At 35.7% G+C, this 27,834-nt stretch overlaps 2 protein-coding genes across 3 annotated transcripts; one reads left to right on the plus strand and one right to left on the minus strand.

Annotated features, from left to right (window-relative positions):
• The first annotated feature begins 1,640 nt into the window (after nucleotides 1–1,640).
• Nucleotides 1,641–17,441, plus strand: LOC124539474. Its single transcript, XM_047116873.1, has 12 exons — nucleotides 1,641–1,728; nucleotides 2,416–2,541; nucleotides 3,496–3,604; nucleotides 3,957–4,093; nucleotides 5,079–5,159; nucleotides 5,231–5,313; nucleotides 6,031–6,156; nucleotides 12,018–12,165; nucleotides 12,794–12,915; nucleotides 13,774–13,906; nucleotides 15,026–15,325; nucleotides 17,063–17,441. The coding sequence occupies exons 1-12, from the start codon at nucleotides 1,680–1,682 to the stop codon at nucleotides 17,293–17,295; spliced, it is 1,647 nt and encodes a 548-aa protein (XP_046972829.1). The 5' UTR covers nucleotides 1,641–1,679; the 3' UTR covers nucleotides 17,296–17,441.
• Nucleotides 17,442–22,183: 4,742 nt separating this feature from the next.
• LOC124539431 lies at nucleotides 22,184–26,354 on the minus strand. Of its 2 annotated transcripts, none has more exons than XM_047116824.1 (4): nucleotides 26,315–26,354; nucleotides 25,620–25,754; nucleotides 22,970–23,995; nucleotides 22,184–22,365 (listed from the first exon to the last, which is right to left on the minus strand). In XM_047116824.1, exons 2-4 carry the CDS (start codon nucleotides 25,734–25,736, stop codon nucleotides 22,249–22,251), a joined length of 1,260 nt encoding a protein of 419 aa, XP_046972780.1. In that variant the 5' UTR covers nucleotides 25,737–25,754; nucleotides 26,315–26,354; the 3' UTR covers nucleotides 22,184–22,248. The 2 variants fall into 2 exon arrangements, with proteins under 2 accessions (XP_046972780.1, XP_046972779.1); XM_047116823.1 differs by lacking the exon at nucleotides 26,315–26,354 and adding an exon at nucleotides 25,958–26,259.
• Between the last annotated feature and the right edge of the window lie 1,480 nt (nucleotides 26,355–27,834).

Raw genomic sequence — 27,834 nt, forward strand, 5'->3', positions numbered from 1 at the left:
CGATGTCTTGTTACGAGTAATTAGCGCTTCCTATAAATTTAATTTTCGTACACATTTCGAAAATGATGGAAGCTATTTACTGGAAGGTTTTTGAATTGTGTATCGTCTACTGTGCGTAATCAAAACGTATGGCTTCTTGATCATAGTAACCCGAATGAAAATGATGTAAAGTGATGTTTAATGAGATATATATAGAGTCAGATACATTGCGTGTATAAAACTTTTACGATTCTCCTGACACCTAAGCATTTACTGAGTTCGCTTGCAACAACGACCGAATGTATTTTACATAGCAATAAACTGTTTTTTTGTTACAAAGGCAAAGACCTTGTCAGTTAAATAAAACATAAACTAAGTATTCTTCCGAGTTTTCACAAAAACAAATGTTTATTAAAATTATTTGACAAAGACATTGAGCATACATTTGTTTAGATATTTTTTGTCTTTTATAAAGGACATTAGGCTAGTCCAAGATTTTTAGATATCCGCTCTGCATAAAATCCTTCTACGTGATTTTTCGATTGGATTATGTCGGAGGGTGCCCCCAAGTATAAAACCGAGTTTCTGTCGCCCGAAACTGCGAGCGTTAGCCGCCGCGTACGATTTGTTTAGCGGTTTGTAAAGTACGCGAGGTGTCAGGAGGATAAGCACAGTTTCGGATAATCCGAAACTGTGCTTATCCTCGCGGCTAACTAGGCGGCTAACGCTCGCAGTTTCGGGCGACAGAAACTCGGTTTTATACTTGGGGGCACCCTCCGACATAATCCAATCGAAAAATCACGTAGAAGGATTTTATGCAGAGCGGATATCTAAAAATCTTGGACTAGCCTAATGTCCTTTATAAAAGACAAAAAATATCTAAACAAATGTATGCTCAATGTCTTTGTCAAATAAAATCGGATAAAGTCGTTCTCTGTCCATTTCACGATGCACGTAAAATGGCACTCGAAAAACAAAAATTGTCTCATTGCGCCATAGTAAACGTATAAGCCCTTTTTGTTCACTAATTGAGATTAAAATATTTTGTTTTTAAAATATCTATTAATTAATTTACGTGTGTTTTCCAACCGCTAAATTATTTTCGTAACGTCATAGTAGGGTCTAATTACTATTAAATATGTATGAAATATGAATCTTATCTTTCATACTATTTGACATACCCGCAGTATCTATCTGTATATAAATCGAAGGTAATTAGAATTACATAAGAAATTGTAATGAATATGCCTTAATTTTTGTAAATATATCTAATTTTTGTAATGAAATTTTACAAAAAATAAAATAACTCAATCGTTTTTAAGATTTATGAAGTTATTTTTTAAAAAAATTCTGCAGCAAACTTGTTAGTTTGACTTATTATTATTTTTAAAGAAATGGCAACCCTAATGAAAAAAAAAAACAATTAATTTAGTTAAGAATTTATAAATTGAAAATAATATCAACCTACAAACAGCAATTTCGAGACTTTCGGAATAAAGTTTATTCAAACAACATTTCGTTTAATTTCTCATCTCATACCCATCTTGTAAACAAACATTGATATTATAAATACATTCTTATATTTCATAATAATACACAACATTGTATTATGAAACATTGCTGAAACATTCTGCAATGTAATTTCATTTTAAGAAGTACATTTGTAAGATAAGCATTGACAGTATTAATTGTTAATCAGAATGACTTTTTGGAAGTTTAAATTAGTGATTTTAATTACATTATATAAAGGTGGGTAATATTTTAAGTTCATTAATTAGTTTGCATTTAATGTTTTACAGTGGTTACTTGTCGAGATTTTTAACCGACTTCTAAAAATGATATCAGTTCAACATGTTGTATGTAACATTGTTAGAATTTCATTATATTTGAGTTTGATTATCTAATTAGGCTTCCAAGCACATGTGCTTAACTCTTAATTTCGTAAGTGTATATTTGTATGTTTTTCCACGAATTTCGCGAAAACTAAAAGTCGTATTGAGATGATCATTTTTTAACTAAGTTAGGTACACTTCAATTTAGGGAACAGTGTAAGTTTCATTAAAATCGGTCTAGTAGCAGTCATAAATATATAATCAAAAATAAACAATTTGTGAACTAATGATATGTGTATCATTAGTTCACAAGTTGTTTATTTTTGATTAGCAGTTTAAATATGGGCGTTCGCGAATTCTTGTTTTAAATGTGTGATTATAATTCATCTAGAGCTCGGCCATGAAGGGAAACATCGTGAGGAAATCTGACCACCACGAGATCATAAAACATTATATTGCATTCTAGTTGTAAAAAACAAAACCATAATAGATTATATAAATTCGAGAACCTTGTATTCCTTTGTTTTGGAATTTTAAAAGTAATTCTGAATAAAATTAAAGTAAAGGCTCAGCGAGATTCCTATTTATGCGTTAAAACATTCAGTGTTACAGGTACATCTCGTGGAACTGGATTTGATAGACTGTGGTATAGACCATGAAATGGACGTGGCGGAAGGCAACGTCGATATATCACAGTACCCATGGCTCGGGATATTGTATTATTCATTCTGTGTGTATCATTTTTTTTAATTTATATTAATAACTTGTAGTCGCCCGCGGCTTCGCTCGAGTTTTATGCTGTTGGTTCTCACTCTGGTTTAGCAAAAAAAATATTTCCTGGAGTTCAAGCTTTTTTTTTCTCGCTGGAAAAACACGTTACGCGCTTCCTTTACGTGATGGAAAGTGGGGTGACTCCCCAGTTCCCTGGACACCGAGTGCGCCCAGGTGCACCGGGTTTACCCACTAAAAAACCAGCGGTACCCTCTCCGTCTTTCGGCGGGCGCCACGGGATCGCTTACGCATACTACCGACAAGAGTTCAAGCTTGCTTTATACCAAATTTCATCAAATTCGGTTCAGAGGTTTAGCCTGAAAGAGCGACATACAGAAAGACGGAGTAACTTTCAAATTTATAATATGAATATAGATTAAACCCTTGCTAGACAAAGACATCATATTATACTTCTTGTAACATGTGCTTTTCTGTTGATTGGTAAACTTGTATGTGGTAGGATTTCTCACGTAATACGCAGGTTTATTCGATGTTTTCCTACCGCCAAAATATCACCAACGTGTCATACCTAAATCTGATTATGATTTTCGGCTGGCCAATTCTGACAACGGCGACAGAATAAAGTTAGACAGGGCCTCGATACCTCCTATGTCCTGTATCCTAGCCTATACAACAACAAGGCAATTATCATATATTATTAAATAATAATCTAAATTTCGATAATAAATCAAGTAGTTGCAATGCGATAGAGGTACTCCATTAACATTGTTATGAAGTCCATTTATTGCTAAAGATATATACTTAGTACTAAATTCATTTCTTAGCGGCTTAACGGTCTGTAAATGTGTCATTAGCTCATAGATTATTTCGCCATTGTCAAGCAATATTGGCGGTCAATTGGTCTGTTGAAGGTACTCTAATAGAACTTTCTCTTAAATGTTTTGGTTTACAGATGACAATGCTGGAGAAGCACGAGCCGTTACAACCGTTGCGCTGATACAAGCTGAGTTTGTGATTGCTTCGGCTGCAGATATTGGACCAATGCCGAAAAAAGATTTTAGGTAATTTTTAAAAGTTTTTGAGAGATGGCCCTGTGGTTAGAATGTGTGCATCTTAATCGATGATGCGGGTTAAAACCAAGACAAGCACCACTGAGTATTCATGTGCTTAATTTGTCTTTATAATTCATTCGTGCTCGGCGGTAAAGGAAAACATCGCGAGGAAACCTGCATCCGTCTAATTTCATAGAAATTCTGCCAAAATTCTGGATAATGTTCCGAACCTTCTCCTTAAATGGAGATTGCTAGACCAGCAATTAACAGGCTGTTGTTGTTGTTGTTTGTAAAGTAAAATACTCATTTCCATGATTGCCCAAATTTCATTTTTGATACAAATATAATATTTTTTGTCCAGAAGCAACAGTTTTGTCCTTCTCGGCGATGACTGGCAGCGCGGCGAGCGTCGCGTGCGCAACTATGTTTTGCATCCTGAGTATGGAGAGACTTACAATACCGTCGCTTTAGTGCAGCTTAAGACGCCTGTTCGTAGTGGTAAGTGAAGCGTAGTTATAAAACTTGCCATATTATTTTATTATAGGTTGGCGGACGAGCCTATGGGCCGCCTGATGATAAATGGTAACCATCACCCATAGACAATGACGCTGTAAGAAATATTAACTATTCCTTACATCGTCAATGTGCTACCAACCTTGGGAACTAAGGTGTTATGTCCCTTGTGCCTGTAGTTAGAGTTGCTCACTCACCTTTCAAACCGGAACACAACCGAGTATTGGTGATTGGCGGTAGAATAACTGATTCGTAGGTTATCATTAGTTTTCTATGTTGTCTGGGTCTGTGTGTTTGTGGTATCGTCGTTACGTATGATTTTCCATGACACAAGTGCTTTAGCTACTCACATTGGGATCAGAGTAATGTATGTGATGTTGTCTCATATTTATTTTATTTTATTTATTTCGTGTCAAGTGAACAGGTGATGATTGTCGAGTCCAAAATCTAAATTTTGAGTTATTAGAATTTTTCTGCACAAAAAAGAAACAATAATGTGAAAAAACTGAGGAATTGAGCGCAGTTTTTTAGGTTCTACGGCGTTATATCTAGCTACAAGGCAGTCAATACATATGTCATGTATGTACCTATTGTTGACTGAACCTTTGCAACTACAAGACGAAATATCTACAGTTAGTTTCCACGGCTAGTGGCGCATTGGTAATGTAAGGTTACATATGCAGCCCGTAAATTTCTCCCTGCTGGGTTAAGGTATCCTCTCCCTTTGAGGAGAAGGTTAGGAATATATTTCACCACGCTGCTCCAATGCGGGTTGGTGAATATAAGGAAGGTTAAGATCTTTTACCGGCGTTGATTTCTATGGGAAATCCACTTCAATCAAGTGGCCCATTTTCATGACTAATGATTTAAAAAAGATTATAATTTTGAGGATAGTCATATACGTAAATAGGAAAGAAACTACTGTGTGTGTGGGTTGCCATATAAATAACAAGAATCTTTTTTTTTACAGAAAAGATAAGACCATTATGTCCACCTCCGGATAGACTGAGAAATCCAGATTTTTATGTTGTGAAATTTAAAGACAGTGATGGTAATATATGTTATTAGACACTAAGATTTCAACTTAATTCTATGATTATATTGATTTTTTATTTTTTCTAGATTACAACATTCTTCAAAAGCAAGTGATTCCTGTAACATACGTTATGTCAAGTTTGTGTAAGGAGTTTTACGTTCGCGCGAATGTAAGTATTCCAAGATATAATTTTCTTTTGCTGAGGTTTAAAGTTGCCCCCATCGGTTCAGACTTAGACGTTCGAACTAATGGGGTGTCTCGGTCTAATATTTTTGTCATAGTCATAACTCATGTATTCGTAAATACATATATAAAATTCAATTGACTTTTTAATTGTTAATTACGATTTAAAAATTAACATTTAACACAAAACCTATATTTTGAGGACTCTAGTCGTTTCTCTATCTACCTTGGGTCTTATCATACCATGTACCTATCAGTCTGTTGTATACTATTATACTAATATAAAAAAGACATTACGTGCTATCCGAGGTACGGGACTGTAAGTCTGAGTCAAATGTCTAGAGATCGGTGAAGATAAGAGAGAAATTTAAAGGTCCGGATTTAAAGGTCTGAAGGCCCCACAGCAGTAAGGGCCCTAGACAAACAGAAGCGTAAACAACCTAATAATTATATTATCATGAATTAATTACTTTTTTTTATTAATTATTTTTTTTTTATTTCAATCAGTAATTATTTATTTACTTGTATCGGTAACTTTTAAAATATTAAATAATAACATTATTATAATTTGACTGTATCTCGGTATTTGTTAACTTGCTGAAAGCTATGGCCCCCACTAATGTGGAGGCCCCAGGGCAGTTCCCCGGTTCCCTAAATACGGCTCTGAATGGCGTGAAGAAGGTAAAGGTTTCTTATTCGGTAGCTGTACGCGAAGAAGATGAGGCCGCCACACGTGGCGTGCGCCGTGTCGCTGGAGCAAGGCGACGTGTGCGTGTGGCAGGCGGGCGGCGCGCTCGTTGCGCGCGACGTGTGGGGACGCTGGCAGCTGGTCCGACATCTTAACTTACACACTATTTACTCTGTCGGACTGCATTATTACTATAGGCTATTTGACTGGTTTTTAAAGTCCATTTTATATTATTTAGTAGAGGTTAAGGAACCCAGTAAAATATGTTTTTTTTTAATTTTAGTACATATTTGCCGAAAAATATCATATTTAAATAACGCGCGAAAGCGCTACTTGAATAATATGGCGCTGCAATGGTGTCGGTGACGTCACTTTGCTGTATTTTAATCTGTAGTACATATGGTGGAAAAGCAAAGTTTACAAGAAAGTGACTTCATCATAAGCGCGGCCAATCAGGAGCGTTTTGTGTCACGTCACAAACGTTTGAAAAAATGCATTTTTGTTTTGGGAATTTTGAACAAATGAAGTATTATTTCCAACTTTCGTTAATGAATAACCATTTTTAAACTCATAATATACACTGATTACATTAATTCACAATTTATTTTTCGCATCGTCAAATAGCCTATTACAGTTATTGAATTATGTCTTGTTCACGAACTATGTTTGCGGGTAGATGTTGATGTTGTTAGAAGTGTCTTGACACTTGTAGATAACGTCGAAATATCGAGCTCCACCAACATATGGTAAATATCCTGTACTAAATAACTGTAATAATAAAAATAACCATATTAATTTAAAATCTTATATATTATTATAATATTAATAAAGTTACAATCGCATTTTATCTTGTCAAAATTTTGTAAATTCGATTACTCTCATTATTTATTGGATGATCCCTATAAAAGACTTCCAATTCAAACATAATAATAAAAATGTCCTGAACGATATCGTCCAAAGCGGCTTATCTCAAAAGAATCAACCAGACCAACGCAATACATATCGTAATAGAGAGTGCTCCATGTTTACGCACACATTTGTATGTGTGCGTAAACATGGAGCACTCTCTATTCCCTCTCTGATAATCCGATGGGATGGAAAATCCGATGCGGATTGCCTGACACAAGATTTACGTGCTTTCCGAGACATGAAGTGTTTACACATCCAACTACCAAGCTCTGGGATGCTGCTGAAAATGTGTCAACAGAAAGATCCGTAAACATATGGTTGCTCGACCTGGGGTTTGAACCCATGACGTCAGGATTGCGGCATTCCACCAGAAAAATGCAGTTTATCAGATCATACGCTGTTGGGTGGAAGCGCTCGCCTATCTAATATACGCCTATGTGTATATGTATCTATTTACTTTTGTATGTATATTATTGTATGCACAAATATACTCGTATGTATGTATATTGAATATTCCATTTAAAAAATTGTACACCTCTGCCGTTAATAGACCATTTCCTCTGCCTCAAGGTTGCCTCGAAGAGATCGCTCTTCAGCGATAAGGCCGCCTTTTGTGCCATGCTTTATTTTGTTATATATATTTTTTTTTTTATTTAAAATACAACATCCACAGGCTCGCAGATGCCCCTGCCTTTTTTTACATTTTATATTCAATTACATTTTGGCGTTTTATATTTATACTAAACATCAGCAGATCTTCGCTAGAAATCATTTTTGTCGTCTTCTTGGGAGACGTGGCCCACAATGATTTTTTTTTTTATTTTTTATTTATTATTAAATAATATATACTAATGTATAATAAATAATATATAAACTATAATAAATAATATATAAATAATATATAGCAGTATATGTGTTCGGATTACTACAATCCAGCGGGTCCTGGTCCGCGTTTGATCAGAGAGAGCACGGCTGTGCTCTAGGATGGTCCTTTCTGAAGCACCCGCCGCTCGGCCGATGAATCTGCCGATAGCGTCGTAACCATCGTCCGTGTAGTAGACACAGGTGTTAGTGTGTCTAGTAATTGCCACAACTGCGTGAGGAACACTTTCGTGAATACGGAGCCTCACATTTTTCGACTGGACTATGATAACGTCGCCGTAGGTCTCTCCCTGAGATTCGTGGATGGTCATGACGCCTGATCCTTCTCCTTTTCCATATCCCTGGTCCATCAGGAGTTTCTTTTCCTCTTGTGTATGGACCAGATATAGGGTTTCGGTTTGGTCGGATGGTATGTTGGCGTCAGTGAATCTCTTCATTTTGAGGGAGTGGATTATAGAGCTTGCAGAGTAGATGGTACGGTAAACCTCACTAATGGCGTATGCGACGTCCAGAGGGTTTCGGTGCGTACAGGATAACTCGCGGGTGATGTTTGTTGTCAGGCTTGGCCGGCAGTACTTCATTTCGAACAGATTTTCTCTGTCGATATAAGGCAACTGGTTGATGTCTCCGATAAGGACCACCTCACTAGCTCCAGACAGCTGTGCCGCCATTACTATGGCTCCGAAGTGGTTCATGAGGGCTTCGTCGACCGTCAGTCGGTTGCACTTTGTGCTCTCGTTGAACCCGTTTACTAGCACGGATGCCATAGTTCGTACCCTTGATTTAGTTTTTTCGCCAAATCGGCGTGTAAGTTGTTCTTTCAGATCTTTGGCGGCTTCGATTGTTGAGGTGATTACCACTTCCTTATCCTCATCAAAATTCCTGACAATGTGAGTCGACTTTCCGCATCCTGGTACCCCGTTTATCCACGATATCTGTGGCAGCTCCCAACCCACGAGAGGTGCGTCGACGCCCGGACCTTCTGAGACGGACTTTGCCATCACGAGTATCCTGTCGTCTAGCATTACTCTCGTGCATCTGACCACTACTACCACTGGGTCTCCTGTTTGTATCAAGAACCTAGGGAATGCGTCTTTTCGCCCCTCCGCATCAACCAGGCCAACGAATCCATCTACAGCGCTGTAGGCTGCCATGTACCGCCCCGACATTTTCCCTTTGATAACTTGGGATGTGTCGTTGTTGTATATGGCCGCCCCGGCTTCTTCGAGCTCCACCTCCAGCAGCTTTTCGTTACCGCGTCGGTAGGTCTGCATGATCTTTTTACAGGTGGCTAAGTGGACCTCGCGGGTGGCCGTCACAATAGCCCGGAACTCTAGGAAAGCATTCACTGCATGGTCTCGAGGGTTAGACGCTGGTTTCAGCTTTGGTGGTATTACTTGACCCTTATCGGCCCTTGTTAGGTGGGCGCGAGTAGTTTTGGGCTTTTCCGGATGTTTGACCATTAGGAATTCCCTCATTGCCTTCGCCTGTCGACTCGGTGATCCCGACGGGCCAGGGTCTGATTGAGGTGAGGGCGACGTCTTGTTCTTTGGAGATACCAGATCGCGGATTAAACATGTCACCACCGCCACTGTGGGTACAGGACTCGGCCGTCTGTCCCGAGGGCTCTTCGGGGCATGGGCTGTTCTCTGCGCCGATATTTTTAACTGCAAGCGCTCAGATCCGCTTAATTGGGACTCGATGGTGGCCGGCTTTGTGGTAGGGAAAGGTGTTGTGACCTCTGGTTTCAGGAAACTCAGGTTTTCTCCCCTATCCTCATATACGATGACCTCGTGTTGTTTCGAGGCTAACAGGCAGCCATAGCGGACTGCAATGTCACCTTTTTGAAAGCCGATTCTCATGGCGTCAACGCTTATCGTACATGGGTTCCCTCCATGGTCCAACTCACCCAACCTCGAAAGCATTTCGCACGCCATTACAAAGGAGGCTTCCTCTTCCCGTTCGAAGAGTGCGACCACTTTGTTTCGTAGTCGCATCAGTCGACAGGTCAAGGCACCCGGCATTTGGATTGTTAGCGCGTCGATGGTGGTGCGTTTAATGCTCACTTTTGAAGTGCTCCCTTTAATGAGTAAGGCTACTCCAGGAGATACTATCAAGCGATCTGAGCCTTCCGGGCGACAGAATCCAATGCCCACCATCTCTGTATCTAAACTCATAAAGAGAGCCACTCCTTTAATTTTGATGCCCGGTGTACCGCGTTCACCCACGTTTTGCAACAGTTCTGTGAACGCAGTGTATTGAGTGGGTTGGTTGGACGTGGTGGGCTGGTCTCTCTTTACGAGCAATCCCCGAAGAGTATTTGGGAGAGCCTGTAGCTTCTGTCTAAGGGTGTTAATGGTGGCCCGGGTCTGGATTGGCTGGGAAGTCAACAATGAGTTTGTAGTGATGGTGTTGTGCTGTGTGTTTTGTGACGTGGTCTGTGCTGGTGAGAGCGTTGTGTTTTGAGTTTGTGGTTGTGGGGGGGTTAAAGATGATGTAGCGGACGAACTATTTCTTTTTGCGGCTACTTGGGCGGCTTTTCTGGCGAATGCGAGGAACGGTGTTCTTGTGGTCTCCTTCTCCATGATGGTTTGGGAGAGAGGACTGGTCTAGTCTGGTTTGGATCTTAATTTCTAGTTCCAGTCTTTCTATACCGAATCTTGGGCATTCTAAAATTATGTGGAGGATGGTTTCATCGCATTCGGGGTCGCAGACGCAAGAAAGGCTATCTTTGATTTTAAATCGATGGAGGTACGCCGCGAATCCCCCATGACCGGTCAGAATTTGAGTGTCGACTGGTGTTAGTACCGATCTTCTTACCAATTTGTTGGCTTTCTTTATGTCTAGTAAGAATAGTTTAGTGACTGCTCCGGTTTGTGAGGATTCGTATCGCAACTGCCACCTCTTGACAGTCTCCTCTCGTATCTGCCTTCTGACATACGATATTGGGACTTTATCGTAGTCAGGTGCCGTCTTTTTTGTGAGAGCCGCTTTTTTGGCTAACTCATCCGCTCTTTCATTGCCCGGCGTTCCTACGTGGGCCCTTAACCAGAAAAACCGAACAGTTCTTCCCTCCTCTTGGATTTCTCGTATGCACTCCTTTATGTCAAGGGCCAAGGGATGTGTTACCGATGGACACCTTAGTAGGTCAAGCGAGGATCTTGAGTCCCTCAAGATGTTGGTAGAGCGGTACTTCGATTTCTTGACCATTTTGATAGCTCTGAGGAGTGCATACATTTCCGATTGGAAGACTGTGTTGTGCGGTTCCAGACGGAACGTGGAGTATTTGGATTCTGTTCCTTGATCCCACCATGTTAGAGCAGCACCGACTTTTCCGTCTATCTTGCTGCCATCGGTGAAGATAAGGGGGTCAACTATATGATGTTTTTCAAGGGCTTGTGAGTCCAGGCTCTCCAAGCGCACATACTCAGTTGTTTCGAGTAACGATGGGTGGGGGTTTTGCAAAGGACCCACCCTGCACTCCAGTTCGCGTCCAGGTGGTAGGAGGTCCACGCAGTAGCCTTTTTTTATCTTGAATAGGGTGGCAGCCTCTCGGACGCGGAGGTCAAGGGGGAGTAGTCCTGCTAGGGCTAGTGCCGATGTGAGAGATACTGTTCTGTACGCCTTGCATATCTTTAAGGCGAAGCCTCTTTGGAGCGAGTTGAGCTTATTCTTTAACGTCAACTTCTCTGCTGCAGGAGACCATACGCTAGCCGCATACAGGACAATAGGCTCTATAACTGCCATGTAGATGGTTCTCACTATTTCTCCATTGAGACCCCATGACACCTTTGCTGCACGTGCTAGTTGTTTATAGATTTCTGCCGCCTTTTTACAGGTAGCGACCACATGTGCGTTAAAGGAGAGTTTGGAGTCTATTATGAGACCCAGCAGCTTGATCTCGGTTACTAGACTCAGCTGGGTACCGGACATATGGATCACTGGAGTGTCGAATTTTAACTTCTTGGTGATAAGCATCGCGTTGGTCTTGTGCGCTGCGAAGCTCAGTTTGTTTTCGACGCCCCACTCCTCTACGGCCGTTAAGGTGGATTCAGCTGTAGTCTGCAACCCGCTGGTATGGTGATTGGAGAAAACAAGGACTACGTCGTCTGCGTCTATTTTGTTATATTTATTTCCTGTGTGTTATACTTATCTTGGTGTACAATAAAGAATATTATTATTATTATTATTATCTTAATACGCACTCGCAGCTCGGGTTGGGTGTGCGCGGGCCGGGCTGCGGCGCTCCGTCGCGCTACCTCGACATGATGAGCTACTACCCGTGGGTAGAGAGCAGCCTCGACAAGTTCCGAAGGGTCAGCATCTCGAAGATATCGAAGCAGAAATATGTCTTGCGAGGTAGGATATTTTACTTTGAATGTAAGGTATTATTTTTTATGTTATAGGTTGGCGGACGAGCAAATGGGCCACCTGATGGTAAGTTGTCACCATCACCCATAGACAATGACGCTGTAAGAAATATTAACTATTTCTTACATAGTTAATGTGCCACCAACCTTGGGAACTAAGATGGTATGTCCCTTGTGCCTGTAGTTACACCTGCTCACTCCCTTCAAACCGGAACACAACAATACTGAGTACTGTTATTTGGCGGAAGAATAACTGATGATTGGGTGGTACCTACCCAGACGGGCTAGCACAAAGCCCTACCACCAAGTAAATCGAGGGAAAAGAAATGATTAATGTGAATTTGAACAGTAAACTACATCAAAAACTAACTTTATGAGTATCAAAACAAAACATTTTAATTTTGATACTCATAAAAGCTATTTTAAAAATACTTTAAATATGATTTGATTTGCGTAGAATGGCTCTATATGTGAATTTTCAAGCACTATATTACGTATTAGCTTTTTATAATCATTTTATCTTTGCAAATATTATACGTTTAAAGTGTACTGTAATTTGAATTGTTAAAAATTATGCGTAAGTTAAGGAAACTATGAAATTTTCTCATTAATTTCAGCCGGAAGTCATGCCTATCAGAGATTCGGCAATTGTGACGAAGGAGAAAAAACCAACTTGCTCTACCGTGAAATGGTATCATTAAGAACAGACAATAATCAGTATCAATTTCTGACGTATAATGTGAGTATACTATTATTATATATAACTCGGAGAAACTGAAAGGGTACCTTAGGGCGGGTAATTTTTTTTTTTTTTTATGGAATAGGTTGGCAGACGAGCATATGGGCCACCTGATGGTAAATGCTCACCATCACCCATAGACAATGACGCTGTAAGAAATATTAACTTTTCCTTACATCGTCAATGTGTCACCAACCTTGGGAACTATATCAAAATTACAGAATGAATCGATTAAAATATAGGCAAGTGACGTCACCGACCCCGTTGCAGCGCCATTTTGTCAAAGTAGCGTATTCGCGCTCTATTTAAATATGGAATTTTTAATGTGATATTTTTCGGCAAATATGTATGTACTAGAAATCAAAAAATCAACTTTTACTGGGTTCCTTAACCTCTACTAAATAATATGAAATGGATTTTAAAAACCAGTCAAATAGCCTATTAAGTGTCCCCTGTGCTCGTAACTACACTGTTTCACATTATTAAAACGGAAAATACTATCATTTTTAAAATTTTTATTTTTTTTTAAATATGTTGCAACATCACATACATTACTCTGATCCCTATATAAGTAGCTAAAGCACTTGTGTTATGGAGAATCAGAAGTAACGACGGTACCACAAACACCCAGACCCAAGACAATATAGAAAGCTAATGATAATCCACATTGACTCGGCCGGGAATCGAACCCGGGACCGCGGAGTGGCGTACCCTTGAAAACTGGTGTACACACCACTCGACACCGGAGGTCGTCAAATATCATTATACAAGCATTGTTGTTTTTGTTTCAATCTACTTCTTGGTACTTATCAGACAGGCCCTATTTTGAATTAAAATTTGTTGTACTTACATATTCAGTTTTCGATGTATGACAACGTGGAATTCTCGTGCCTGACGATGGAGTTGTTGAATGCATCGGCCGTATCCGAGATGAGGATCAAGCATCTCTGTACGAGGGAGTCTAAGGGACCGCCTTGCTATAGCTACAAAGGTACTGTCACAAAATAAAATTACAAGTCATAATTTGTCTTGATGCAATTCGTTGTAACCAATTGATCAGTATATTTTTTATTATTATTCTTTATATTTTGTTATTTAAAAAAAAATAGTTTCTTATGTTTAATTGCGACACGTCTCGGCTTCGCACAGGTGCAGTAATGATATCAAATCCAATCAAATCAAATTAAACTTTATTCAAGTAGGCTATTACAAGCACTTTTGAATCATCATTTTACATTTAATTGAAGCTACCACCGGTTCGGAAAGTAAATTCTACCGAGAAGAACCGGCAAAAAACTCAGTAGTTACTCTTTTTTAACATTTAAAAAATATAAAGTCATGTTAATTAAATACAATTATTTAAATTAATATATCCTGCTTGGAAGTCAACAGGTATTAGCTCCACGCTTTTTTATCATTTATAAATATACTACAGAATTTGTTTATTTACTTCACATTAAAAACTTCTAAAATTATCAGTGTCTCTTTACTATATTGTTCATGTATTATTATATTAGAACCGAGACGGCCCAGTGGTGTCGAATTTCATGGAAATTCTGCCACATCTGCATTCCACCAACCCGCATTGGAACAGCGTGGTGGAATATGTTCCAAACCCTCCCCTTAATGGAAGAGGAGGCCTTATCTCAGCAGTGGGAAATGTACAGGCCTTTTTTTTTTAGACATCTCATCCAGACAACCCAATTTGAGCTTTGAATATACCAAAACATATATATATATATATATATATATATTATTGTAGCCTAAGTTACTCCCTCCGTTACAGAGATTAGCCGGAATAAACAGACAGGCAGACCGATCGACAAAAATTGTACCGTGTATATATGTTTATATAATATATGAGATAAACAACAAAAAAAACCCGCTGAGTATCTTTCGCCGGTTCTTCTTAGGTCCGGTGGTAGTGTTTCAATTGAACATCAATAAGAAAGTGTAATGCTTCTATATTGAATAAAGTTATTTGAGTTTGAGTTTATGAATACATATTCATTGAGTAAAAAATGGCTATTTTAATATTACAAACAAACACTCCGACTTAATTATATGCATACTTATACATACTACATATATAAATTAACTTGTATTCCAGGATCCGTCTTCGAAATCTCAGTTTATCTCATGTTCTCCGACACGTGTCGTTTCGAGATGTTCGCGTGGGGCTGGAAGAAGAACATGACTCTGATCGACATCCAGCACTGGAAGTGGGAGGAGGGCACGTACTACGACGACTTCACGCTGCAGCCCGTCGAGTACCGCGGCCCGATGCACGAGACGGAGTTCGGTTTCGAGCCGCTCGACACCGACATGTGGGTGGCGGACTACGACGCGTGGAGCTCGAGCGACGCGCCCGACCCGCGCTGCACTACCACCACGCGCCGCCTCAAAGGAGGTGCGTTATTATTTTTTTTTTTTTAACTTATTGGAACCACAAACAACAACAACAGCCTGTTAATTCGTGGGAAATCCCAAAGTCGGTGGTGCATTACCGTAGAAATAGGTAATCATTCTTACAGCACCACTGACCATCAAGTGGCCACCTACCTACATCATAAAATATTATATACATTATCATTAAGTAAAGTAAAGTAACAGCCGGTAAATTTCCCACTGCTGTGCTTAAGGCCTGATCTCCCTTTGAGGAGAAGGTTTGGAACATATTCCACCACGTTGTTCCAATGCGGATTGGTGGAATACACATGTGGCAGAATTTCTATGAAATTTGTCACATGCAGGTTTCCTCACGATGTTTTCCTTCACCGCTGAGCAAGAGATGAATTATAAAGACAAATTAAGCACATGAATCAGCGGTGCTTGCCTGGGTTTGAACCCGCAATCATCGGTTAAGATGCACGCGTTCTAACCACTGGGCCATCTCTGCTCATGTAGATATAAATAAAATGGTAAATACCACAAACAATGTTGTCTTAAATTTTCGCGATTATTACACATTTAAATAAAACTAATTATAACGGATGAATCGCGTATATTAATTATTTTAACAACAAGTTTACAATTTAAATAAAACTAGTTATTACGGATTTTAATCGCGTATATTAATTATTTTGGACATCCCGTCTCGAGCACTATACAGCGTTCGTGGTCACGGGTAGTCTACCCGTCTATCCAAAATAATGAATATACGAGATTAAAATCCGTAATAACTAGTTTTATTTACATGTGTAATAATCGCGAAAATTTAAGACAACATTAAGTTTACAATTATCATTTCTTATGCCCCACCTGACCTGGACTGCTTTGTTTTTTTATTTAATTTATTGGAACCACAAACAAGTTTACAATTATCATTTCTTATGCCCCACTTGACCGGGACTGCTTTGTTTTTTTTTTTTTTAATTTATTGGAACCACAAACAAGTTTACATTATTACGGATTTTAATCGCGTATATTAATTATTTTGGACATCCCGTTTCGAGCACTATACAGCGTTCGTGGTCACGGGTAGTCTACCCGTCTATCCAAAATAATGAATATACGAGATTAAAATCCGTAATAACTAGTTTTATTTACATGTGTAATAATCGCGAAAATTTAAGAAAACATTAAGTTTACAATTATCATTTATTATGCCCCACCTGACCTGGACTGCTTATTATTTATTTTTTTAATTTATTGGACCAACAAATAAGTTTACAATTATCATTACTTATGCCCCACCTGACCTGGACTGCTTTGTTTTTTTTTTTTTAATTTATTGGAACCACAAACAAGTTTACAATTATCATTTCTTATGCCCCACTTGACCGGGACTGCTTTGTTTTTTTTTTTTTAATTTATTGGAACCACAAACAAGTTTACAATTATCATTTCTTATGCCCCACTTGACCGGGACTGCTTTGTTTTTTTTTTTTTTTTAATTTATTGGAACCACAAACAAGTTTACAATTATCATTTCTTATGCCCCACCTGACCTGGAATGCTTTGTTTTTTTTTAATTTATTGGAACCACGAACAAGTTTACAATTATCATTTCTTATAGCTTAATTAGTACATATCAGTTATTGCAAACTCAACAACGATGGTCACATTATACATAACAAAATGTTTTGTTATATCATGTGTCTTTTTTAAATATCATATTTGTCTCACTTTCAAAAAATATCTTCAGAAAATGAAACCCCCCCGGGTGCAAGTCAAGATGCAAAAGAGGACGTAAGCACTGCCAACACTAGCATTGCCGACTTGCGTAGCACGAGGGGACCGAGCTATACGCATTTGGAGTTCATGACTGGCATACCCAACCCTATGCCGAGGTACACTCCCAGACCCAAGGACTTGTCGTCTACCGACGGATATTCGAGTTCAACGGACGAAGGATTCTATGCGACGACTAGAAACTAAGTTTTGAAGACTATTTGATCGATTAAAAAGTTATTATTTGGCTTTGCAAAACGAACATGTAGACGACAATATACTCGTATCTGTTTAATTTGTGTTTATTACTAATATATAGGATATATATGTGCATGTATGTATGTATGTATATGTGTGTATTTATAGATTATGTATATTAGGTGTACATTATTGTATATTATATTTATATAGATGTATGCGTTTGTGTATATTGGATGTATGTATTTATTATTGTAGTCGACATTTACTTATTATTATTTTTACATAAACTTTCTATGCACTTAACTTATTACTAATATAATAGCTTTTTACTCCTGAGGTTGTCTGTAAGAGATCACTAATAGTGATAAGACCGCCTTTGAATACTAATGCTTTCTCTTGTAAATTTCTTTTACTTATTGTCAACTTTACGTGTGTGCAATAAAGAAGTTTATCTATCTATCTATCTATATTATTGTTATAAAAGCAGATTTTATTTTTTTTTACTGTATAGGTTAATATGTGAGCATGTATGTGTATTATCAGTTATTTTGGTACATCTCATCACCTATCAAGGATCATTAAATATTTATTATGTTCCTACATATGATATATAAGTGACACAAAGTGCGTAAACAAACGCGTACACAAAAGATAACATGTATCTATTATTTATTTTTTTTGTTTTTATGGTATAGGTTGGCGGACGAGCATATGGGCCACCTGATGGTAAGTGGTCACCATCACCCATAGACAATGACGCTGTGAGAAATATTAACTATTCCTTACATCGTCAGTGTGCCACCAACCTTGGGAACTAAGATGTTATGTCCCTTGTGCCTGTAGTTACACTGGCTCACTCACCCTTCAAACCGGAACACAACAGTACTGAGTACTGTTATTTGGCGGTAGAATAACTGATGAGTGGGTGGTACCTACCCAGACGGGCAAGCCCTACCACCAAGGAAGATGGAGCCTATGGATCGATTATAGAAGAAGCAAAATAGCGAATACAAAATTAAAAGCGAATGAAAGTTTTGGTAGTTGTTATATGTTTAGAAATAATATTTTCAAGCTCAATATTGTGCATTTAGCTTATTTTAATTTCCTTTTTTTCATTCACATTCCATATTAGATAACCGTTCGTTTTGTTGCAGTTTTTATGGGCAAAAAATTGTGTAATTATGGAGGGTACGTTTTTTAATAAATAATTTGTGAAATGTGAGTAATTAGATATAGATATTTTAGAGCCTGTTGTTACATTGGCTCCATCTTTCAAACCCTTCAAACCGGTATACAACAATACTAAAAAATACTGTATGGCAATAGAATATCAGATGAGTGGGTGGTACATGGCCTTGTACATCCTACCACTAAATTGTAAACAATGCTGACAAAAAAAGTCAAAATTATAACAAAACATTTTAACTTTGCCGCTCTGAAGTTGCAGAAATATATGCCTTACCCTCTTCATTACCCTGACGTATGTGTGAAATTTCACAATAGGCTATTTGACTGCTTTTTAAAATCAATTTTATATTATTTAGTAGAAGTTAAGGAACCCAGTAAAAGTTGTGTTTTTTATTTTCCGAAAAATATAATATTAAAAATTCCATATTTAAATTTCGCGCAAAAACGCTACTGGGACAATATGGCGCTGCAATGGGGTCGGTGACGTCACTTTCCTGTATTCTAATCTGTGGTACCTATAATAGAAAAGCAAAGTTTACAAGAAAGTGACTTCATCATACGCCCGGCCAATTAGGAGCGTTTTGTGTCACGTGACAAACGTTTGAAAAAATGCATTTTTATTTATGGATTTTTGAATGCATTTAAGTATTATTTTCAACTTTCGTTTGTAAATAACCATTTTTAAACTCATAATATACACTGATTACAATAATTCACAATTTATTTTTCGCATTGTCAAATAGCCTATTATAATATTAGTTAGACATGTCGTCTTCGCTTTAAAAGTACCTCGATGTCCTTTTCTATATTACATTTACCTTATAGCTTAGGTTTAGGTTTAGGCGCCAATATGGATTAGGTTTAATTTATTTACATTTTGGATTTAAAAAAACCAACATACCAGTACTCGTACATATTTGTTATTGGTTAAAACGCAAGTACATTTTTATCTTCATTGCATTTCAGTGATTTGACATAATTAAAAATAATCAATATTACGATATAATATTAATATAATCTCAAAAAAAATATAAATGCTTCATACACAATATAAAAGACACAACATAAAATTCATAATACATTTTTAATAATATATTATTATAAAATTATTGTAATATATTTATATCAATGGAGGTATATAAAATAAGTCTGTATTGTATAATAATTAATAAAATTTCGTAAATATGTCTTAACACTTATTTATATCATGTTTATTATTAAATGGCAAAGTTTTGGACGACTATGAATTACCAATGGTCACTTTTGGCTTATTTAAATTTGAAGGTATAGTACGACACAACTTAGATGTAGCATTAGCAAAATTCGTAAAACCGATCACATCCAAATTAAGTACGCTATCCCAAATTATCAATATCTATTTCTCACGCGACTATGATCTTTGCACAAACGTAATAACGTGTAATATCATATGACCTAATATATTCATCAATTAGACACTTCGATTTGTACACACATGTACTTGCTGTCTCGAGTTGAACTGACGCGAGAATATAAAGCGACGAAAAGCGTCGAATAGCGCGATAGGGAGCTATTTATTTTGGTTGTATAAATCAGCAGTAATCGGTTTTATTAAATTTGCTGATGCTACATCTAAGTTGTGTCGTACTATACATAAATTATTTGTATATAAATGTACTAGCAAAAACTAATAATAAATGTAGGTTTACTATTTGTTTTTTGTTATTGCGTATTTGTATATGTCAATTGCCGTGGCGATCGGCATAGAAATTGATTTGCATTGCATAATTTAATACACATATGGGTTTTTGGTTAATTGGATATATACATACAGGTTCATTGGTAAATCAACGTATTCTTGTTAGGAGGTGACAGGGGTGACTATTTGCAATAACTTTTACCTCCATATGCATCATGCAAAAGTGAACCATTTTTTTGTTACCACGTTTTTTAACTTTTTTCAAAATTTGTCAAAATACAACTTCGAAAATTTTGTTTTAAAAAAAATTATCAATAAAAAAACTGTTTTTCTTGTGATTTATAAAAACGATTAAATAATGGATAATTTTCAATATTTAAACAGTAAATTTCGGTAATTATTTTTTTTTTAAATTCATTATGAATCATTATCCTGTAGATTATTTTAAAAACATAACGATTTTCTTAGCTTTCCAAAAGTCAATAAAAACTAAGAATTTATTCAAAGCAACCGAAATAAAATGAACAGGACACCACCTATTATCAGGAATACGTCGAATTACCAATAACCCTGTATATTATGCAATTCATAATCATCGCGTATAAAAAATTAAAAAGTTTTGGTCTTTTTATCTTAAAAAAATATACCAACATAATCATTATTATTTAATTTACTATTTAATAGAATAGTTAATGTTGGTTGTAAAATATAGTTTTTTTTTTTGTATTTCTTTTAACTGAATGGTCGTAATCATTATGTTTAATACATTTTTAAATACTGATTGTAAAATAACATTTACTTAGGGGAATATTACATCATCGATGATGTGAAAGCTTTTCATTCGAATTTTGAAGGTAATATCACTTATTATTGTATAATCTTTACATAATAACAAAGAGAAAATACTGGAAGCCAAACTGATCGTGTTATATAGAAACACTAGCTGTGCCCGTGACCTTGTATGCGTTTGAATTTAACAAAAAAAATTATAGTAGTCTAGGCTATTCCTTATTAAATCAGTTATCTGCCAGTGAAAGTCCCGTCAAATTCGGTCCAGCCGTTCCAGAGATTAGCCGGAACAAACAGACAGAAAAATTAAAAAAAATGTTATTTTGGTATATATACCGTGTATACATACATATGCATTGAGTATAGGACTATTTTAATGCTACAAACAGAAACTCCAATTTTATTATATGTATAGATTATTAGTAGACGTAGCCATAATATCACTAGAGACTTTCTTATAACACTATTATCCCTTACAATGAATAACACAACACATTCATTGACTTAGTATATAATTTAGATTTTGAATATAATTTCCTTTCAAATTCCGTCTTATTCTACATTATTTATAACATAAGCTATACTAATTTGTAACTTACAACAACAACAACAACAACAACAGCCTGTAAATTCCCACAGCTGGGCTAAAGGGCTAAAGGCCTCCTCTTCCTTTGAGAAGGTTTGGAACATATTCCACCACGCTGTTCCAATGCGGGTTGGTGGAAATTTTTAACTTATTGTATTGGAAATTAAATATCACTTTATAGTCAACTCCAATGGAGGGAGAAAAGTTAAACAAACAATTTTGACCTTCAATTGACTTGACATGACATATTACTTTACATATACATTACTCATCTATATATAATAATCAATATTTCTATGTAGTGCATATTATAGTAAATAAATATCATGAAAAACGTGGCTTTAAGGTTTTCTTATCGTTATTTTATTATTATTTTCAGAGCTGAGATGGCCCAGTGGTTATAACGCGTGCATCTTAACCGATGATTGCGGGTTCAAACCCAGGCAAGCACCGCTGATTCATGTGCTTAATTTGTCTTTATAATTCATCTCGTGCTCAGCGGTGAAGGAAAACATCGCGAGGAAACCTGCATGTGACAAATTTCATAGAAATTCTTTCACATGTGTATTCCACCAACCCGCATTGGAACAGCGTGGTGGAATATGTTCCAAACCCTCTCCTTAAAGGAGGAGGATGCTATCTCAGCAGTGGGAAATGTACAGGCTGTTACTTTACTTTACTATCGTTATTTCTCCTGCCATTGAAATTGACCATATTTTTAGATATAGCCCCGGTCCACACAGTGTACAACATTATTAGCTTCCCTCTGCCGCCCAGCTTTAGTCTTGAACGCTGGAAGTTGCCAAAAATCATCAATGTTCATTTTTTTGTCACCCTGAAAATAATATAATATTTTACTTTAGTCCATGTAATTTAATTTTATTATGTTCTTGATATACCTACTGTTGTTATTGTTTAGTAATAATACATAGTATATCCCCTGTATTGGAATTTGTTAACTGTAATAATTGGCAATCACGTCATGTTGTGCATGCACCCTTAGGGTTATAATCTGTTCGATACTATTAATGTTTAAGAAATATTCTCTATGTGATTGTAACCTGTTGTGTTTGCCTTAATAAATAAATAAATCTAAAGCACATTTATATTAAAAATGATAATTGAACTATCAATAAGTAACTTGTAAAGGTCCCAATGTTGGACTTGTCTTCTTTTAAGAAAAGGATTTTTGATACATATACAATATTTTTGATATTCCATCACACTGATCCAATTCAAGTTAAGTCGGAGATAGGTTTTTAAAATGCGTGATATTTTCCTTGACTGGAAACTATTGCTTGTCCATTCAAATATGGCTTAATTAAGACTATAAATTTATAGTAAAACATTTATTTAAAAACCCTCCAAACAATTTTTAAACACTACTTGATAGTGAAATTCTAACTAACAAACTCGTAATTATTTAATGTAATACTAACCTCCATATCCATATTGATGGCGTCCTCTGGCGCCAAAATAATAAACGGCGTCGATTCAAAGCTGAACGCCAAACCGAAGTAAGAATATTTCTTCACTTCTTCCATAAACGTTTCCCTCGAATACAGCTTATTTGGATCGCTGCCTAGCTCCCTTATGTGCTTGGAAAGGGTTTCATAATAATATTCTAACAATTCGTCGTAATGTTTGGATCTCAATTCTTGTTCCGTGCATGCAGCGATAACAAACGATATATCAAGGACTGGACTGGCACATCTGGTCAGCTGGAAGTCAATTAACTTCGCGTCAATCGGACCACCGTCTTCGTACTTATACAGGAAGTTATTGGTCCAACAATCGCCATGGGATATGACACCGTTCGTTTTGTCCCTGACTGCCCTTATCATGTCTTCGTACTTCTCCGGTACAGCGAATTCCCTGATTTTCTCCTCGTATATTGAGTTTGGGTATTCTTTCTCGACCGCATCAATGGCGATGCCGCATATTCTGTGCCAAAATTTTCGGTACCAATTCCATAGTCTGGGGTCATAGTATGTTTCGAAGATGGCGTCGCTCAGTCTATTGAATGTCTCCGGGTCCTGATCTTTCAAGGCAAACGAGAGCGCGTGGTATTTGGCCAACGCTTTGAAAGTGACTTTGCAATGATCTAAGTCTATACCCTCTTGGCGTACAGCGCTACCGAAATTCTCCAAGCCAGCATCTTCAAGGCATAAAACGCCATTTATCCCATCGGTTTCGGCAAAGAATAATTTCGTGTAGTTTGTAAAGGGATCTGGGACATTTTTCTTCGATTGAAACTTGAGCAAAGTTGGAAGAACTCTTTTATAGAAATTGATTTCGTTCTGAAAGAATTCCTCGCTTCGAAATGTTAATCGTCTGCAAGTATTTTTGGGGATGTTTTTCAAAATCACTTGTACGTGGTATGGTGCACCTTCGGAGGTGCCGTGGATTTTAATTCGAATTAATTCGCTCAAGTACGAGTCACCTTTACCAGTGTCACTTACGTACTGGAAATGAAGAAGTAAATTACACGAGTGAGTTTTCGAATGATCAAAAGATTTTTGTTATATATTATGTTTTGTTGTTGTATATTTATGTTAAGTCATATTACACGTGGATCTATAACAACATTCGAGCGCGCAATCAAAGGTTAGTAGAACTTAGTAATATGGAATTACTAAATAATCTTATGCCCGAAAAAAAGCTCTTAGTACTGTGCCTGATCTCATTCCGCGTGAATCGAATAGCAGTTCTATCGAACTATGTGAGAAGTGATTTTTTTTTTATGATGTTGGTAGGCCTGCGTTGCCTGTGCGCTATCTCGGCACAGATGGCCAGTTTTAGATATAAGCCTCTATATGCAAAATTTCATTATAATAGAAAAATATTATTTCTTGTTATGAGAAAGACTTTACATATCCATTTATGAATTAATTTGATATTTATTTTAAAGATATCTTGACTGTCTATTAGAACTGCATGATATGTACAAAATACTTTGTAAGTAGATAGTTTAGTCAGTATATAATTAATATACATCCAAATAAATTTTCTTCCCATTTTTCCCTCATTATAAAGATTATTCTCTTTTATTATTTGTTTTATATTTATCTCTGTAATACACTGATTTGTCACTTATTTATCTAACCCAGTAACAATTTATTAAGTTATTTAAATATATACAGATAAAATAAAACAGTGGTACTTTAAAAATCATGACTGTGTAGAATGGTGCTTAAGCCTAGTTATAAATCATTGATAATAATAAAAGTGGTACAAATCACTACTTATCTGGAGCCAATGTACTTGGCGCCCAGATACCTCTGTCAAATACACAAATAAAACTTATTCGCTATTTCAATCCTAAACGATACAAATATTATATATATTATAACAGTGAATCCATTATAAATAATGTTACAGATTTTTTTTTTTTAATTTGATGGCCAGTGTTTTAATCTTCATCAAAATTGTGGATCAAATATTGTTTATAATTCTTTTTTGGTTCTTTATTTAAACTATAATATGTTTTTAAATATACTCATTATTACTTAATGCATGTATTTAATTTGCAAAATGTATTTCTTTAAGTTGAGCCATAATAAAATGCCCGACAATAACATTTTAAAATATTTGGCTTAAAAATGAGTATACTTCAAGTTAGTTTGAGTAACATGAGTCTTAAAGCAAAAATGGCGATATGATTTTTGAATTTTTAAGGTAGAGAATAGCAGCTCAAGGATAATAATTGTAGTCTGCTAAACAGGCTGAGGTTGCCGAAGTGACTATAACAAACGTTTAATTACTATATTAAGCACTAGTCTGTTTATGAGTCAATAAGTCTAGCTTGTTGAGTCAATTTTTTTATCTGATTTGAATTGAGATAATGCTGTATTGATATAAAATGATTACAAATTTCTATTATTATCTATCATGTTGTTTTTTCGTAGCCTCATTTTATATTTTAGCTACAAAAATAATAATTCTCAACAAATGTTTTTCATATCTGTTCTATTATACGATGCATCATTTGAAATAAATTTTATTGTATGTTGATTATGTTTTTTTTAAATCCTCCTTTATGAATATATATATTACATATTAAATCTACAAATAAAAGCTTTTTATTACCTCCCAGTGAGTAAAAACAACATCGGTGTGGAACCATTCAGAGAGTGCTTTGCTCAAAATATCGTTGGTAAGCACTGGAGACACATGCAACAAGGATGAGAAATCCTCCTTATCCATAATGCAATCTTGGATTTACTGTAAACAAATATAATTTAATATAAAGCAGATATATATATAATATAAAAAGGAATATGTTATATTTTTAAACTAATTCCATGTACAATTTATAATCAGACGTTTTGTTTTTTATTCATTTAAAAATTAAATTAAATTTATATTATTACAGAATAATCGATCTCTAAATTATATTTTGTATTAATAAATATATATTTACGTACTCCTTTTGAATAGAGTAACTATTTATTAATATTCGTTTATATTAGAATTATCACAGTCAGAGCACCCTATTTGCAAATATAAACTAAATACATGTAAAACCCAATTTCTATGATTCAATTGAGGCGACAACAAGTTTAATTTTGAGTTGTGACTTTTTAAACCAAGTACCAACAGTATAATAATAAACACGACACGTCAAATTTGACTGCGAGGCCGACTTCCACCGGATGTTAAGGTAGAGAATTATATATTTTGTCTTATATTTTATACACAATATCATTATAATTATTTATAAATTTAATTAATGAAATTAAATTAAATTGTTAGTTTTTAAATTATTTACTGCCTTGATATACTTTGCCTGTAAAAAATTCATGCTTCAGATTTGACATCTGAACTCTGAAGTATTGATGATAAAAAGAGTTGCCAGTGATTAAAATGATACACTTTGAAAACTTTTAATAAATAGGTTACAATTAGTAGGTAATCTAATCTATTACTTATTATTAAATGAAGTATCTACACTAAAAGTATACCATTACTAAGTTTTTTATTTAAGATAATAAGTTATTTATGCCTACTGGCGAGCCTGTTCTGACTATATAAAACTTCTTATATTTTTGCAAAAAAATCGGCAAGGATGGAACAAGAGTTAAAAATCGTGCTTGTTAGTTAGTATGTGGTGGAATTTATTTCACACGTTATTTAACTAGTTAATAAAGATATCTTCCTTTAACGGTGTTTATCTATTTTAAATATAATTTATAATAAAATTACTTAAAAAAAGTAACTAAATACCGACTACGTATATTTAAATTAAAATTAACAATAATTTAATTATAATTAATTGAAGAAGTAGGCATCATTTATTACTTCGATATAAAGGTGTCACATAAATAGTTTTAGTTTACAATCTTATAGAGCAGAGTTTATATTAATTATATTAAAAAGGCTAATAATTTTAGCGTAAATTTTACCATATTCACGTAACATGAGATATGACATACTATCAGCGGTTCTTTAGAAAGACATATAAGTATAATATATTATATTCATATGTCGTTACAAATCAACAATCAAACGTAACTACCGTGCTCAGACTAAAAAGAACATAAGAAGTAAATCCTTACGGGCCTTCCGTTGCCACAATCAACCTCTTGTACTAAAAAATAAAACTCTCTATGAAAGAGATATGGTTTCAAATTGAACCCTAAATAGATGTCATAAGGTTCAAAATGAAAGCATGTATTAATATCAGCAGTAAAATGATATACGTTTTTGAAAAGGAGATGAAGCTAGTCAGAATAGCTGGAAGGTGTGAATCAAGGATTTTACGCGCCAAAAAAATCTCCGCAATCTTGACAGAACGTTGAACCGTGAACGTCTTTTAAGATCTGAATAGAGGCAATCATTGGCTCACTTTAAAAACTACTACTTTATCTCATATTGTGTTATTATAAGTGTCGCATGAGTATGATACCGTTTGGTTTTACCCTATTATACAGATAATAAACAATAAGAAAATATAATTATAGTTTGAAGTAAAATAAAAAGTCTTAAAATTTTCGGATAGCACTCGAATCTTTGAAAACTTTGTGTTATATGTATTTATTTTATTTATTTACAAATTTTAAAATCGTTAAATTAATAATATGTTCGTCATTGCAAAGTTATGTCGATCAGAAAAAATGACATCTGTCAAAAAGATTAAACCAACTTGTACAGGATATAGGAAATTACATTTTGTGCCACCTACACTTTTACCCACACAACACAATTTTATTAACACTAATGATATGTTTATCCTATATTAGGTAGATGCGCTATCACTCTAATGAAACGATATATCTTTGGTTTTATCAAAAATGTTCTTTTT

The sequence above is a fragment of the Vanessa cardui genome, chromosome 22, assembly GCF_905220365.1.
Source record: "Vanessa cardui chromosome 22, ilVanCard2.1, whole genome shotgun sequence".
Taxonomy (NCBI): domain Eukaryota; kingdom Metazoa; phylum Arthropoda; class Insecta; order Lepidoptera; family Nymphalidae; genus Vanessa; species Vanessa cardui.

What these genes read in the sequence shown, in the direction of transcription:
- LOC124539431 (XM_047116824.1), bottom strand. Translation starts at nt 25,736, where the DNA reads ATGGATAAGGAGGATTTCTCATCCTTGTTGCATGTGTCTCCAGTGCTT. An exon ending in TTGTTTTTACTCACTGGGAG is followed by an intron (nt 23,996 to 25,619) that starts GTAATAAAAAGC and finishes CTTCATTTCCAG; the next exon opens with TACGTAAGTGACACTGGTAA. An exon ending in CCATCAATATGGATATGGAG is followed by an intron (nt 22,366 to 22,969) that starts GTTAGTATTACA and finishes TATTATTTTCAG; the next exon opens with GGTGACAAAAAAATGAACAT.
- LOC124539474 (XM_047116873.1), top strand. Translation starts at nt 1,680, where the DNA reads ATGACTTTTTGGAAGTTTAAATTAGTGATTTTAATTACATTATATAAA. An exon ending in GATATTGTATTATTCATTCT is followed by an intron (nt 2,542 to 3,495) that starts GTGTGTATCATT and finishes TTTGGTTTACAG; the next exon opens with ATGACAATGCTGGAGAAGCA. An exon ending in ATCAATTTCTGACGTATAAT is followed by an intron (nt 12,916 to 13,773) that starts GTGAGTATACTA and finishes TTACATATTCAG; the next exon opens with TTTTCGATGTATGACAACGT.